General features: G+C 34.2%; 1 protein-coding gene across 1 annotated transcript; it reads left to right on the plus strand.

The window, feature by feature from the left end:
* The first annotated feature begins 6316 nt into the window (after positions 1-6316).
* Positions 6317-15511, plus strand: LOC125683780 (zinc metalloproteinase dpy-31-like). The gene is made up of 16 exons (XM_056142564.1): positions 6317-6533; positions 9962-10069; positions 10251-10455; positions 10623-10779; positions 10889-10964; positions 11095-11301; positions 11494-11635; positions 11886-12026; positions 12160-12260; positions 12559-12698; positions 12808-12929; positions 13246-13402; positions 13612-13700; positions 13790-13994; positions 14125-14259; positions 14394-15511. Exons 1-16 carry the CDS (start codon positions 6369-6371, stop codon positions 14482-14484), a joined length of 2241 nt encoding a protein of 746 aa, XP_055998539.1. The 5' UTR covers positions 6317-6368; the 3' UTR covers positions 14485-15511.
* The last annotated feature ends 2607 nt before the right edge of the window (positions 15512-18118 follow it).

Raw genomic sequence — 18118 nt, forward strand, 5'->3', positions numbered from 1 at the left:
TTTGAACAAGTCCGCGTCCACCTATACATTGATGACGTCACAAGTACAGGGAACGCCCTCTCCAGCCTAATGATAATCAGAATACAAACCCTAACTTCCGTTTTCCTTCGTTAATCACTATAAATCTCCCGAACACGAAAACAGCTGTAACGTATACTACTACATGCAGATTTGCACACAAAAATGTTCATTGGTTGTCTCTTATTCAGCTTGGCTTATTCATGATTTCAAAATCTGAATGAACATAATAAATTATTTGCATTTTCACGGATTACTGTGTTCATTCAATCTTACAGTTTTAGACTACCGCCCAAATAGTGATAAGTGTGTGATACATGCTTCACTGAGAATTATCTCCCACACGTTTAGTTGTTTACAATGAAGATTGATCACAAAAAAGTACCAACATTTTACGAATTGAATTTTCATAGTATTTCATATTTTGAGTCTATTTTTTAAGAACAAGAATATGAGAATAACAAGAGAAATAAACCCATTCTATATACTTATAAATTACATTTGCATTTCGAACGACGTATTCAAACGTTAATGTCATAATATAAGACGTTACTAAAATGTCATAGTAAGATAAATTGAGGCCATTTCGGCATACTGCATTAAAATATGAACTAAAAGACATTTTGAAGAAAAATGATTTACATTTCGATATTCATACATTACAGGGAATGCATGTGCACAATAAACTTGTGGTTTATTAACCACTTGTATTGTAGACATTTGAATGATTGTTGTAATTATGATTGCTAATCTTTGTGTATAATTCAATGTTGTAATCTTCATCACGAAAAACTTTCGTATAATTTGATGGCAACACAAAACAATGGACCCTACGTACATGAACATGTGAAAGACATATGGCACAATATTGAAAACAAGGTCAGTTAAGAGAAAATAAAGTAATTTTCTTCAAATTCAGCTGAAATTAAATTATGCAGTTTAAATGGTTGAATACAATAAATATGCCTGCAAACAAATGAACTGATTTAACGTAGCTTTTGTTAATACAAACTATATACGTAAATCCATGCATTCATTACATTGTGTTGCAAAGTAGTCTATTACAACCAATACGTTAGCTTTCTAATGAGAACTTTCGTTAATAAAACAAAAAGAGATATGTTAATAAAGTATGTATATCAAGTCCAATTGTTTTGAAAGGTTATATTTTCAAAAACGTTATTTTAAACAGATGCCCGTGAATAACAATATTGATCTTTTATATGTATCTCTTGTTCGAAAATGCCAAGGCGCAAAATATTGAAAATAAGTGTTTACAGGTCATCGCATCTGTTTTCAAATTTACCGACGAACCGTATTTACTTTATTGGAGAGAGTTGTCCATCCTTTTTTAAGGCTGTACTTGATGAAAATAAAAAAGTCGAGGGGTATCATCTCTAAAAGCAAACTTTGAAATAATAACTTTTTATTGTAAATCAAGAAGGCATAAACAATTAATGTAGACCAACAGAAATTGCAAACGTTTTCTTGGAAAATGACATTACTCTCCTTAAAACATGAGTATTGTCTTCTTGTATAATAGTTACAGTAAGGCCCGTCTTCATTCGCTGTGATGCTTTTTGGGATTTATTTTTTTTGGGAACTACGCCATAAAAATTGTTTGTATTGGAGTTTCGTACATAGCTATTTCAAGATGGTTTATTTAGATCGTAACAGAAAAAAGGGAGCTATTTATTTAATATCTTACAATTGAAATACATTTCTTCAGGTTAGGTTCAATTATTCATCTGAAAAATCGATTTAGATTACATTTTATTATACGTAAATTACATTTTATTGCACGTAAATTACATTTTATCGTACTTAAATTAGATTTTATTTTGCGTAAATTACATTTAATTGTACAAAAATTACACTTTATTGTACATTTTTTTGGTACGTAAATTACATTTTATTGTACGTAAATTACATTTTAACATGTTTTATACTTAGTATCACGAAACCTTGATTCTCAATCAAATTTATGATATGAAGAGGTGAAGATAACGAACCGTGATTAATCTCGTAACTCCAAAAAGGAAAACAAACTAAACAGTTGGGCAAATACGGACCCCTGGACATACCAGTGGTGGGATCAGGTGCCTATGAGGAGTAAGCATCGCCTGTTGACCAGTCACACCCGCCGTGATCCCTATATCTCGATCAGGTAAACGGAGTAATCCGCAGTTTTTTCTATAAACAAAAGATGTAATCATTCTTTTAATCTATCATCAGCAAATTTGTTTTCAAAGACCCATGTAGCACATTTAGAATAAATGTAATGTGGTTTTCTAATAGCCTTCTGTGTTACAAAAAGCAAAACCAAAAATGCCGACATTTCAAAAAATAAAGAAGCACTAGAATAAATTGTTTTGCAATATTTATTTTTATTTAGTAATTAATAAGCCACCGTCACTCATTTCAACCGGAATAGAATTATTTTAAAAAAGATGTCTCATAAATATCAACACATGCAGTTGTATCCTAGATGTATGAAACACGTCAGACAACGTTATGAGTACTATATTTTCCCGAAACTAAATCAGTAGGGCAACTTGAAGTGTTTTTTTAAAACGCGCCTTTGGCTCCAACTATACATACATTATTTCTGTGCAAATTTTGTTCTTGTATTTGTTAGGCCGTTTTTTTAGAAACTGAATTTGACAGCGGATTACTCCGTTTACCTGATCAAGATATGAGGGTCACGGCGGGTGTGACCGGTCAACAGGGGGTACTTACTTCTCCTGGGCACCTGATCCCACCTCTGATATGTCATGGGGTCCGTGTTTGCCTTCCGCCTAATTTTGTATTCCTTATAGGAGATTGTTTACTGTTGTATTCACTCATTCAATCAACCTATATGCAGTTTTGTAAATGTTAGTTTGTTAATCCCTAGTCCTATTTCATTTTTCAGTTCTTTTTGTGAGAACCTGCTAGGTTGATCAAATGAACAAAATACTAAATCATATTTGACTAAATCAATGCGCCTCGGTGTGATATTTCTAAAAAGAAATACCTATAAACAGCTTACTTTTGACGAAGCAAGTTTTTTTTAAACCTTAACTATGTATTAACTTATTAAAACTTAGAATGAAAGAGTGAAGATAATGAAAAGTGATCAATTTCATAAATCCTATAAAGAATACAAAATAAGGCAAACACGGACCCCTGGACAACCAAGGACAGGATCATGTACCTAGGAAGAGTAAGCATCCCTCGTTGGCTGGTCACGCCTCCAGATCACAGATTTTTGTGTTTGTTCTGTAATAAGATTGAAAGTAAGTGTACTATTTCAGAACACGTAAAGTTCCCGTGATTTAGAGTCTATATAAAAACGTCTTTAGTTATAAATTCATACTTTCAATATATCATATATACCAGGGGATTGTAAACAGCTGGTTTAAACTCTATTAATATTTTTTTTGGATTAAGCAATTGGTTTGTTTTTCACACAACTATGTCACAAAACGAAATTCAAAATAAAGAAAGACAGTTGCAAACATTAATAATCAAATTGCAAAACATAAGACCCGCAAACGTTGATAATCAAACTGCAAATCGTGAGACCCACAAACATTGATAATTAAACTGCAAATCGTGAGGCCCACAAACATTAATAATCAAACTGCAAAATATGAGGCCCGCAAACGTTGATAATCAAATTGCAAATCATGAGGCCCGCAAACATTGATAATCAAAATACAAAACATGAGGCCCGCAAATACCGCAAAACACGAGGCTCGCCAACACCACAAAACATGAAGCCCGGAGTTCGACTTGTGTACTTATTTGACGTTTGATAAAAAGAAATCAAATTGTAATTTAAAAAAAAAACAAGAGGAAGAGGTGATGGAAATAGTTATCGTCATGTCACTTTCCTTTAAAGGTTAGAAAATCTTTTCTTATGGTTGTCTAAAGTGTGCTTTCGTAATTTGCTTGGTTTGAATGGTACATACTTTAGAAACGCAAAATTCAAGTATCATTATCCAATACCTTGAGTTTTAAAAATTCTAATCTTCATGGATTTATTTGTTTGTAAGTTCTTTTCCGTCCCATCTGAGAATTTTTCACTCATGCAGAGACGTCACCAGCTATTGTGGAAGTGCACGCATGACGTGTAGGACCGTATCAGAAAGCGTTCTTTAGCCAACGCCTAACGCAGTATATTACTTTGTTTTCAAAAGCTTGATCAAATTCAAAATAAATTAAAAGATGCAAAAAATAAATCGTCGAAGTGTACTTATAACAAATTGCTTTTCAATATAAACTTAGTTGTAATGCGAAAACACAAACATAATCAGAAATAAAAAGAAAAATATCCTTTATGTGTTTCTAAGTTAAATGTTATCATTAAAGACAAAAGTAAAAAAAAAAAAATACCGTAATTAAATAATAATTTTAATTAGTAATCATTAAGGTTCCGCCCGTTATAAAATAAAACTTAAATGGCTAAATGAAATCCATACTAAAAAATAATAAAGCGCAGTAAAACAAAACGTTTTTGACCCGTTTATTTCACAGTACGAGGAAGATGCTTCACAGAATCATTTAGGAGATTTAAGTGACTAAAAAAGACCCCACCTCTTAAACTTTAAGATAAGCTTTATTAGTTAAATTAAACATCTAGAAATGAAATGGGAATTTCATTATACACTCCCAGAGCACCTGCAGTCTCTGTGTGATGTAAAATAATGAATATCAAACAATTATAAAAGAAATGAAGCAATAAAATGATTAGCATAAAACTCCATATATATCTGTACCTTATCTCAGTGAAGCTATACTTTAAATAATCAGATGATTTATTACGTGAAACCTGTAACATATGGTTTCGAATTTTGAAAAATCATATATGTTCTTTTACGTAAAGCTTTTGTTTATAAGTACACTAATTGCAAATCACGAACCATTTTTAAAACTTAAATTACATTGTACATGATTATAGATAAAAGAGACATATCGTCACTTTCAAATTTTAATCATATCCTATTTTAAAATTATATTGTACAAAGCGTTTTACAGAAAACCTGGCAGAAATTCTCCTGGACATAAGTTTATAAGGACATGTAAGTTGAACACCATGCAACATGTTCAATTTTTTGTCTAAAAAGTTAGATGGCATCATGTCATGCTAAACATTTAAAAAAAACTTCTATGAAGTGCTATGTAAACCCACTCTTTTGAATGCAATGAATTTATGCATTGTTTATTTTGCACTCTTTACAGACAACAAGTACCGTGTCCCCATTTCGTTCTTTCAACTGCGATTTCTCACCTATTTTAAATTATACAACATGCATGCAAATTTCCAAAGTGGTGTCAAGGTTTTGAGATTCAGTTTCGCGGTCCTTGAGGTCTATTGGCAGATGGTAGCATTTTTCATGGTTGGTTCCTTGTACATGCGACGGCAATGCGTTTTGAATTAAGTCTAACACATACCGACCTGTGCAATACACCGCCCCTTAACTCAAGAACAAAACGAGAGAGAACCATACAAAGAAATATGTGTAATTCTTGATGCAAATCTATCGCATGTATAAAATATGATAAAAATACAAGCACCTGGCTGACGACGGAATATTTCGAGATGCATGTAATCAAAATATCTCCATAAAGATTCACCAAAACATGCACACACAAACCACAATGACAAAATGCTTCCAGAGGCTGTGCGGTCAAGATATGCTAAATACTCCTCTACAACTACACGCCGCCTAAATCAATCTAGTGAGAATCGAACAGCTGTTTCTTACTTATAAATGCAAATGAGTCTACAGAAGTTTATTGCATCCTAAACAATACGTTATCTGTAAAGTACACGTATACTATATATCTGTTGACAGCAAGTAACGGTAATTTCCCCATTATATATTAAATAAAAATTCATTCATCGATGTGTTCACCGATCTAGAACGATTTTTATAAATGATGCATCAGACTGTCTTATACGGCAGCTCTTCCTACTGGTCAGATTTAGCGAAGGGGTGGAGATTAAGTAAAAAATGACAAAACAAATTTCAAATAGCTATCAATGAAAATAGGTAATCAAATGCTTGCGTTATGAGTCGATAACAAACAAAAGGTAAAAGTTGAAATCCCGCGAACATGACTTCCGACTTGACTAACACTAAGAGGTAGATATAAGATAAAATCCGCAACGGTTCGGAACACGGGGTGCCTAAAGCATCGACGACAGTGAACGGATGCTCATATATACATTAACTTATGTTAGTTACTTCATTTTACCCATGCATTAGTTTTTCCTAACTGTTTTCGCGATATATCCTTTTTGCACGCATTTGCCTTTATCTAACCTTTAGTTCGTATCGCGCTTTTCGACAACGCTAACCATGATTGGTTCGGTACAACGTTTGCAGCAAATCGTACCATGTATAATTTGTACTGGACTTTTTATCTTTATTTCGATGAGAACTTGCAATGGAATGCCAGTGGATATTTCTATGGAACGACTTAGTGAAGGTTTCTTACCACCGGAATCGTCTGAGGCAGCGGAGGTGAGTACCAAATTTCATTATATTTCCAAATCTAGATCTCGAGAAACCTTTTTATTGTTTTATCTCGTTTTCCAATTAGAATTATTTGCATGTTATCTTTATGCAGATTGAATGAATAATTGGGATTAAAAGACAAAATTCATGAATTTTGTATTTATAAGTACAAACAATTCTCTTACCGTATACACTGAAGAAAAATATTCCGAAACAATTATTAAAATTTCTACAACTGGAGGATGTGTCATATATTGTATGCCCAAAATAGGATTATCGTTTCAACATGCATATTATGGTGTAAAAATCTGGCTTAGCGACTACCGTTAATCAGGCCCCACGACAGGCTGTCTTGTCATATTTTGACGCGGGGTTTAGTACGAGGCTCTTCCTTGGTAGTGCGGACATTGCTCATGGTCTGTTTATGGCGCAAAAGCCGGCCAATGGCGACCAGTCCTAAAGACCTACAGTTTGTTATTGTGTGACCTTCTGCAGACGTCAAATCACTCAAAATATCATTGTTGCATAAAAGAAATTAATATTCTATTTTTCATATCTCAAAAATATATCATTTCTGTCATTTTTATGAAAAAATAGTTTTGATGACTACATTGAAAATAAGGCGCCGCCCCATTATTAATTTTGGTAACACTTTCCACCGTTATAGATACACTTAATATGAATAGAATCCTCTCAGTACGCTATTGTTGTGTTCAAAATAAAGGAGCAAAATGTGGAGAATTTACAAAATGTGAATAACCTTTACAAAGTAGTTTATGGTCTTGATTCGTTTGTAAATCACATTAAGTAGTCCAATTATTCACACATTCTTAAACAGCTGGTTTTAGATAGCTCTCTTAATTAATCGTTACACAGGATTAAGTGAAATAAAGTCAAAATTCCTCCTCATACGTAGAAATAGTGTATCTCTACAAGTAGTGCATCTCCGCAACGATGTCTCCAAAACCAAGAAATCGGTGAATTCTGAAAACCACTATTGCAATTAAAATGCAAGAAGAGAGTGAACTATTTTAAAATAAGTGTGTCAGATTAAAAAGCGAGCGAATTTATCATCAAACATGTTTGCATACAATGTTGTCAATGTCTTTTCTGTCAACATCTCTAGCTCAGCAAAAGTACAACAACGTGACAAAAAATTCACCAACATTTTTCATACACATCTTATTATTAGAAACGATGTTACACAGCTTTAGACGTTTATCAATAAAAAAAAAAAATCAGGATTCAACAGAATACATGTATTATGATTAAATTCCATACTTTTAACACTCATACGTGCTTGCAATACCCATAGTAGACAAAAAAGCTTACACAGGCATTTTTTAATTCTATAAACGCACGAATCTGATTGATCCCACCTCTGGTGTGTACAGGGGTCTGTATTTGCCCTACTCTTATTTTGTATTATTTAATAGGATTTATGAGATTGATCACTGTTCATTATTTTCACTTTTCCATTGACTTTTTTCTTATTTATACCAGTGATGGATTATATTTGAATCATGTGTATCCTCACTCTTTCTCTTGCCTTTAAAACTTCGTGTCTTAATTCATCACTTTATACAAACTTAATTGATAATAAAAATGTGTAATCGTCCCGAGGTTACACAGTAAAGGTGAAATGATTTCCTAAAGTTTGCATGATACAGCAGTATTCTAAAGTACTTTGGCCCTGAATCCCGAAGTCTCAAATGCCAGATTTCCAGTCCTTCGGGGGCTTCTTGTTATCTAGACAGTCATTTTAATACGGAAGTTGACTAACTTAGAATAAAATAACTTTTTCATACGAAATGAAATGAAAAGGTATCCCTTCTGGCCTACGAGATGCGCTCTTCAAAGAGTAAAAGGGCTTTCATCTTTAACGAAAAATAGGAAATTGAATTATAAAGAATAAAAGATTGCATCTAATATAGACCTAGACTCGAATATGCTTCAAATGTTCGTTGTGAAGTTTTTAACGCCTTTCTTAAGCACATCTATATTTACATTATATAAGAAGTTAGAATTCTTGTAGGACTGCTAAGTAGGAATATGTAAAATAGAATTCACCATCATTAATTCTAGGGCCGCACAGTTTTATTTTAGGTTAATAATACATATGAATCATTCTGAGAAAACACGATAAATGCAAAGGTGAAAATGATCATTTGAAGAAAGAATAAGCAGCACTTATAATGATTGATTTCTTGTACATGTTCAGATTATTACAGTAACAGTCATAAATCAGTTATATTATAATTATTCAGAACCCGAGGAGAAGTGATTCACGACATATCTAGAAACCTTCATTCCAGGGTCCACGCGATTCCTCATTTACAGACTTCAAATTAAACTACTGCAGCTTAAAGTACAACAGTGCTTCTATTTGTGACAAACATTCTTCTTATTAATCTTAATTGAATCTTTAATTAGTGTTCATGAAAGTTTGATTCGTTGTACCTGTCCGATAGCTTTCATAACCCTGTCCCTCCACACTTAACTGAGAATGACCATGTTCCGGCATGGCGATCTCTGTATACCCGCTGGCATCATATCAGATGGATGTATCAGGAAAAGAATGCGTGAAAACTACAATGCTCTACCCCTGACCCATTAATAGGTGCGTGAATTTGACAAAAACGATAACAATATCGGGTGTGTAATCGGTTTTTATCGATCAGACTTTTCAACAGATGGTCAATTTTGACGAATTTGTTCCGAGGATAAGTAAACAAAAGAGGAAAGCTGCAGTTAAAACTAACGAAAAACATCAAATTACTCGTGACCTAGAAGTAGTTTCTATGTTTAAGCGTAACTTCCACCCCATCTATAAAAAGTCATTGCTAACTTAAGTGAATAAAAAGTTTCATATACCATTAGTTATTTTTATATAGAAAATATCAAAGCTTGTAATCAGAGACTATGTTTGGATACATAAGCAACATTATCTGTCTGGATCAATTCAATGTGAAGTTACGAAATACGTAACAATGTAAAATTATGTAAAACGTAACTGTCTTCATAAAACTACAGCCCAGTTTAGATAAAAAATATCATTTTAGATGAAAAATATGACAGACATTGTAATATCGGATATACATTGAGATAAGAAACTCGACATTTCCCCCGAAGCCAAGCATTGAAATTCACATTGACGAATGCTAATCATATTTTACATCTTAATATCACCTATGTATTTGTTTTTGCAATAAAAATTTTATTGATGATTTTCACCGATAAGGTGTAAATTTTGTCAACAAGTTTATATTTTCATTAACTGAAGAAGAAAAACAAATGCATTAAGACGTCATGAGTAGTGTAGATGGTACTTTATTTTATTTCTGATTAAGAGAAAAAGAGGTTGTAGAATTTAAGAAATACCCCGAGTTTCTGGATGACCAGTAAGCCTTTTCATATTTGTCACTTTCCTTTAGGCTTTTGATCCCTTGGACATCAATGATGGACAGACTTTGGAGGCCAAACTTCGAATCATGGAGCTCCTTTCAGAGCTGGAAAAAGAAATGGAGGAGAAGTTCGACAGAGTAGGCATTCCCATATTTACTTTTCTGAAAACCTACATTCAATCAAAGAATCTGTAATGGAAGCAAGTACAAATGAAAAAGACAAACCGGTTATTTAGATAAGGATACATGTAGATATTCAGAAATTGAGTTCTAGCACGCTTAAATAGACTGTTGACGAAAACATTATTTGATATTTTAGAAGGGCAATGATACGAATGTCAATGCAACAGCCACGCCCTTGAAAACGGCTCCCTACATCTTTGAGGGCGATATTATCTTACAACCGAAACAAGCTTTGGAAATTGTAGAGATGGGAAAACGTCGACAAAAGCGGAAGTTACACGCTAACACGGTCCACCTCTGGAAACTCCCTATCTGGTTCACGTACCATCCCGAGGAGTACGGTGCGTGACATTACATAGTTTTATCATTGAAAATAGCACTGCTAAACTTATCAACAGCTTTGCTTACTCCAAAAATCTAACAGAAACATTAATTATAGTATTTGATTAAATAAAACATCATTCTTGCTTATCAATCTAAAAAAACGAAAATGTTCTGCATTATTTAGATCTAATGGAAGAGGACAGTATTTTAGAATCAATCAGCATCTTGGAGAAACTAACATGCATCCAATTTAAAAAGATCGACTATCACCTGCTTCTCAACAAAACCTACCAGCTGGAGAACCACAACAACGTCACGATTAACTTCACCAAAGACATGGGGTAAGATGGGACACTAATTGATTTTTTTGTCAATGACATTACACTTGGTCTTTTAAATCTTGGAAATATGCATGGTGTTTCTCCATAATGATTCTGTTTCCGGTTTCAGTTGTTGGTCCTACATTGGAAGACGAGAGGCACACAATGGCGTACAGGCTTTATCAGCCGCCCCTAGTTGTATGGTTGTAAGTACACGAATCCTCGTGAACCTCATTAAACTTAATCAAAAGTATTCATGAGATTGATCACTGTTCGTTATTTTCACCTTTTATTCATCAAGTGTTCACAACGTATGGGATTTTCCTAATTTTACAGAGCGAAGGTTCCTTGATGCATGAACTAGGTCACGTGATCGGCTTCTGGCACGAACACTCCCGACCCGACAGAGATAGCCATATTAACGTGGAAAATAATGCTATAGAGGAGGGACGGTTATACAACTTTTATAAAAGCAGTTGGCAGTATGTTGACACGAAGAACGTCAGTTACGATGTCAGTTCCATCATGCATTATTCTGCCACGGTAAGTTGTTTCAACTCTGACATTTAACATAGGAAGCAAAATATTACATATATGCAGTGGACTTTTTTTGACAGAATAATTGGGTCAAAGATTGTAATAAAGAAGAAAAAAAAACCCAAGTACATTGGTTTAATATCATCGTTTTCATGCCATACATTAACCTAATGGTCTATGAATGAAATTTTCTTCCAGGCATTTGCGGCTGTTCAGGGTGGTGGAACTTTCGTCCAACCCACGCTCATTGCCAGAGACGTTCGTCTGCAACGCGCCTTGGGACAGCGACAGGAGTTTTCTTTTTATGACGCAAAACTTGCAAATTTGGCTTATTGCCATGGTAAGACACGGGTTTTCTTCGATAAAGAAATTAAAAGATAATCAAGCTTGTATGTGCATGTAAATAATCTCTAAAACAGGTAGGACGCTACAGTGAATTTGACTGATATTGAGGATATAACATTTGAATTTAGGTTTTGCTCAATATACTATGTAGATGTTGATGAGGAAATTCTTTATCATTCAATCATTTATTTTCAAATTTTGAAAGAAACATTTTATACCCAGGCAATGTTACATTTTTCTTGTAGGAATTTGTGACCCCAGCCTCCTGGTACAACCTTGTCTTCATGATGGTTACCAGGATCCCAAAAACTGCTCCAGATGTCGCTGTTCTGATGGACTAGGGGGAGATTACTGCGAAAGAGTTCAAAGTCATCCCCAGAGTACAGGTAGAATTGTCCCCCTTAAAATACGTATTTACTACGCAATAACATCAAGAGCGTGGTTCAATTATATCTACACAAATACTGACCCATGTGTGGTAAACAATAAGATATCTAGCTTTTTTTTCTTCATTTACAGACAGTAGTGGAGAAATCTTCGTTTCTGACAAACCTGTTAAGATCTCGGCGTATGCTCACAGTGATTACAGGAAAGGGACGAAACTTACATGGCTTTTTAAGGTAATCTAAGACTCTTGGTTATTTTAAGAAATATTGTAAAATGTTTTCATTAATTTTGCTCAAAACTAATATTTGTTGTTTTGGTGGCTATACTAGACCGCAAAAACAAGTAATGAAGTATATTTTTTCACTCACAAGGAAGAATACTTAAAAGTAGCTTTCTACGAAATTAAGTATTCAACGAAACCAAACTTTCTGACAAATTCGCAAAATTGTTATGTCAACAAAATTGTTGAATACACATTAAATGAAAATCATGTTTACTAAATATGCAAACATTTTAACTTTTCTTCTTCAGACTGAACCAAACAGAAACATTAAACTGACCTTTAGAGGAGATTTCATGATGTATTATAACTGCACAGATGACCCCAATGTAAAGTGCCGGGATTTCGTGGAAGTCCGATACTATCATAATCTGGCCAATCCCGGGGCAAGGTACTACACTATAACTCAAATATTCTGAATTCTCGGTCTCAGTCAAGTTAGTTTATTGACATCAATACAAATGTTGGAAAAGTTAAAATAGTTGTCCTTGCATTTCCAGATTTTGTTGTTTCAATAAGAATGATGAAACCCCGCCCCTTTTGTCTGAAGGGAATCAGATGTTGGTATTGATGCGTGCTTTCGGAGATGGTAAAAGAGGCTTTGAAGCCGATGTAGTTTCAGGTATTGTTTAATGTACTTCTTCTCTTGTTTAAATGTTTTGCATTTATATCAGATTACATTTACTTTGTTACATTTTAATTTTGACTGTATAAAAAAAAATCTAACAACTTTATACATGTATATCAGTCTTTAAACGCTCTAACAACTGAAAATTCAGAGTCTTTAAAACGCTCTAACATTAACTTTACCTACAGTCTTTAAAACGCTCTAAAAACTTTATACACAGTCTTTAAAACGCTCTAACAACTTATACCCAGTATCTAAAGCGTTTAAATGATACCCTGACAATATTCACAGTCGTACTCCTCCTTTTCAGAATTCTGCGGTGGGTACGGGCCTAACAGTAGAAGGGATCAGACCTATATGCCATGTTCCCGCCTTGTGGAGGAGACCTGTGAACAAGTCTGGGAAGAGAAGGAAGAAATTGCGTGCAAGACGTGGTACACATGGGCTCCAGACTGCAAAACAGACGCGTAAGTATCTCTTTAAACTCTTTAAATGTGGAATGAATACGAAAATTAACAAATTATATTTTTCCATGATGTTTCTACGTTTTTCCATGATATTTTTGTTTTTCCAATTTCGAAGAATAAATCTATCAATGTAATGTTCTCAAAAGAGGAAAACTTTCGTGAAAGACAAGTATTTCAATCATATTTTCATGTTTATCTATTCTACTCAGGATGGTAAAAAAATCACGGCCTGCTCTCTGCCCCAGATCCGAGTATTACTGTGCAGATGGATTTTACTTTGACGGACAACTCTGTGTTGGTACGAAAATACGTTACAATAAAAAACAAACTTTGATCCGTGGCTGTATCTGAATACATTGTCTTAATTAATTTTTTTTGTTATTGCAGGAGTAAGTAGCACCTTCACATCACCCCCTTCTCACCCAGTACAAACGGTCACTGCTTTCACCAACCAACAATCTTCAACCAGCAACATTCTTAACGACGCCGTTGGGTGGTCATCGTGGTCTGCATGGAGTGCTTGCAGCGCCACCTGTGGTGGATGTGGAGTACAAAGAAGAGAGAGAACATGTGAAGATCCCCAGCTCTGCGGGTTTGTGTTCTAACTCTTTTTCTTCCATACATATCTCTGTATCAATAAAGTGTCAATATGAAGTGTGTTTGAATTATAAACCCTATAATTGAATTTCTGAGTAAGATAAAGTTTGGTTTTTACAATTTAGGGGAAAGACTTATGAGTCAGAAACAAAGCATTGTGGACTAGACCCTTGTGATAAAGAAACCGTGTCTAACAAATGTACCCGGAAAGTGGAAAAGAAACAACTGTGTAGTCCTTTGTCCATGGACATCTGTACAACGTAAGTTTTATACAGGTGGCGCTTTTCCATTGGTAAAATTCAAGATGACGTTCAGCAGTGATACCAACAAATGATAATACGTACACACTTTGATTCTGAGAAATTGATAACTTTTTATTATGTATTTTTTATAGGACGTATACAGAAACATACGACTGTTTTGGTACCTGTTGTACAGATTATAAAATTGAGGAGGATAGATGCGTCCCGATCAACAAAAGATAGGATTTGGTGATGTGAACTACATTACACAAAACGTGAAGCAGGCGGGTTCCTTGCTCAAGCGACCGAAAAGGGTCCAAATCTGTGATATTATTAGTATTTCGCCTAGATTGTCTAGTCAGTTAGAATGCAGACATCATTTCGTCATCGTCCCGTTTAGAACGTCACAGCTGGTTCAGGACTACGGTGCATGCGCAGATAAAGGGTATATTATCTGTCCACTCCCCCGGGTATACTGCACATGCTCAGAAGATTATGGTGAACATACTGAGAGGTCATTATTAGCATTTTGATCATTAGAATTCCATAAAAAGTTATGTGTTTGTTAAAGTTTGTAAATAGTGATATGTTGATTTTCGTTGTGCGATTAATATTCTCTTCCTCAGTTTTATCATAGGAAAAAGTTTTAAAATGCTGCATATAAATTTTCTTGTAGATAACTGTAAACAACATTCTTTCCTGTGTATTTCAATATATATTTATATATCAGTATATGAAATTGTATACTTCCAATCGTTGGTAAAACCAAGTCTTCCCCTTTATCAGCATTACCTTCATGATGTCATGTCACAGTTTTTTAATTTATTTTTTCCATCACATTCATTCACTTAAAACACTATGTTTACGTCTGTGATCTGCCTCATAGTTACCTGTTGCACATTTACTTGACTTTTAATCTTCCCCCATTTGAATCAATATCATTTCTGTATTTCTCGGTAAACAGTTTTTATGTTGACTTCTGAATGTTTTTGTTGTTGAATCAGATAGGCATGTTTATGTCCTATCGTCGTTCCAAAATAAAGATATCAGAATCGCTATGTAGTAACTGGGTATTTGTTCATTCTATTGATTGATAAATTAAAACTTTGCAATGATAAAATGAAATACATGAATGAATAATTGTTTACTTTAATGTGTTCTTCGTCATCAAATGTCATTGTAATTAAGCTGTTGATCGTTTGTCTAATTTAGCATGTAAATACTTAATATTTATTTTGTTATTTGTTTGTATTTTTTCTAATAAATCCGTTTCCACTCTTTATCCGTTTTGTTTACTTGTTTTTGGTGCACTAGTACTTAAGTTTATTTGTGACCTTTATTTACAAACTAGTGTCTGAATTTTGAACACTTTACTGGCAATAAACAAACTATATATGAAAATGCCTAATAGGAACCCTGTTATACAATGTGAAAATTCAAATGAAGTTGTTGAGATATTTCATTGTTTAAATTTCAATTCATATGTGACAAAACAATGATAAGTAATAGTTACACCCGATTTCGCGACATTTCTTGTACACAATCATGTAATCTGACGAACTGTATGAAGGAATTAGTCGTCTGCCTTATTTTTGTCATGCAGGTGTTCGTGAACATCATTCATATTGGTATTGCATATGGATCTCCCTCAAAGAGAAAAAAAAATCACATTCACTAATGCGATGTATGACAGTAAAACTATATCTGCGTGAAACAAACCTGAAAAACAGTACATGTTTGGGGACATTTGTACACGTTTTTAAACTTCGCCATATAAAAAAGACTCATATCTTTTAAGAACTAAGTTTGCAAGAAAGGAAAAGATGTGCTTCCAAGATAAAGTTGTGAAAGCAGTGGTAAAGAAAAGCTGGAAAATAATGCTACACATCTTGTATCATTTCATAGATTTTGATGGAATTTTTAGCATTTTAATCCAAGCTTTTGTTTAATTACATGAAGTGCTTTGTAGTGTAACTGAGATATCTGTCATATGACAGACATATTAACAAACGAACGGTTGTATATGATCCGGAATGTCGAAACCAACATAGGGCGACTTCGTAAAACAACGAAAATTATTATTTTCAGAACAGAATCTGTCATTGATCAACAGCTGATCGATCTCTCCTTTAAAGGGGGGGGGGGGGGGGCTGTCTCAATCCACACTTGTAATAATTTAATCATTTGGCATTCATTCCACATTTGGTATTCGTACTTATACTCCAACTGTCCTATCAAAAGATGAATTTCTTCAATATCATGCTTCACTTTAGACACATTTACCCTGTCAATGAGATGGATAAATATGAATTATCGTATCTATACTGAATTCTTAAACTTCACAAAAACCCTCACAAAAATACATGTACATTTTTATATCCATTAAATGTTCTACTAAGCCCCTATCTTTGCTCCTCACGAAAATATCAACAGCTGTGAAGGAGAAGCTTCAAATGTACTGTGCGACTACATATGCCAGAAGTTGTGTAAATCAAATATGGATTTTAAAAAAAAAATCTAAATTTTTTTAAATAGATTTGAAATCGCAAAGCTTTTCTCAAATCAACATCAAAACGTATGACTTTTCAACACTTTACACGACCATTCTTCACGATCAATTAAAGATTAGACTTTTTGTCATCATAGATAGTTGCTTCTTCAACAAAAAATGAAGAAGGAAAATATCAATATCTAGTGATCAGTCATAAAAAAAAAATACGTTGTTAGACACTACTCCATGCACAAGTACCCTGAAGTTGAAAAAAATCAGAGTTCCCCAATTACAATATCTTCGTAGTCCTTGGTGATCAGGTCGTCCAACGGTCTTGTGGAATTACTATGGGAACAATCTGTGCTCCTTCGTTAGACGACCTGTTTTTATATTCTTATGAGACAGAATGTATTCATAAGCTTCTACATGAGAAGAAAAAATCTCTTGCTGTGGCTTTCAACTCAATATTTAGATATTTTTCGACGGCGTTTTATCTATTAATGATAATACTTTCCATTCAGATGTCGATTCGATATATCCCTGTGAAATCGAAATAAAAGACACCACAGAGTCCTCCACATCTGCTTCGTACTTAGATATTTTATTGAAGATAGATATTAACGGCAAACTAACAACTCAACTTTATGATAAACGGCATGATTTCAGCTTCTCCATCGTTAACTTTCCATATTTAAGTAGTAATATTCCATTATCACCTGCATATGGTATTAATATCTCTCAACTGATTCGATTCGCAAGAGTTTGTTCTGCGTTTGATCAGTTTTTAAATTGAGGCAGGCTACTGACAAATTGATGCCACTGGGGTTTCAACATTCTCGTCTAAAGTAAGCTTTTCACAAATTATATGGTCGTTTTAAAGATCTAGTTTGCCAATACATCCTATTGAGTCAAATGAAGTCTGACGTGTTTCATACCAATTTTTAGACCGTTCTTCGCACACAGATTTTGACTACATATTACTCCATTCACCTGATCGAGATATAGGGCTCACGGCGGGTTTGGACGGTCAACAAGAGATGCTTACTCCTCTTAAGCACCTGATCCTACCTCTGGTATATCGAGGGGTCCGTGTTTGCCGAACTCTCTATTTTGTATTCCTTATAGGAGTTATGAGATTGATCACTGTTCGTTATCATCAGCTGGTTAATATGTATATCAGTCATGCTAATGTAAGTACTGATGGCACAGTTGGGGAAATGCTGATAACATTGGAGGGCACTGTCAATGTTCGGCCTATCACTTTCCCGGTGGATCCTGATGGGCTGGCATTAGTTAAAGAGTTGCACTGACTTGACTCACTGTATCACCGTTAATCTCTGGCCCGGTTGATGCATTGATTTTTTCGTCGACACCCTCGTGTGCTTC

Source organism: Ostrea edulis, chromosome 6, assembly GCF_947568905.1.
Source record: "Ostrea edulis chromosome 6, xbOstEdul1.1, whole genome shotgun sequence".
NCBI lineage: Eukaryota > Metazoa > Mollusca > Bivalvia > Ostreida > Ostreidae > Ostrea > Ostrea edulis.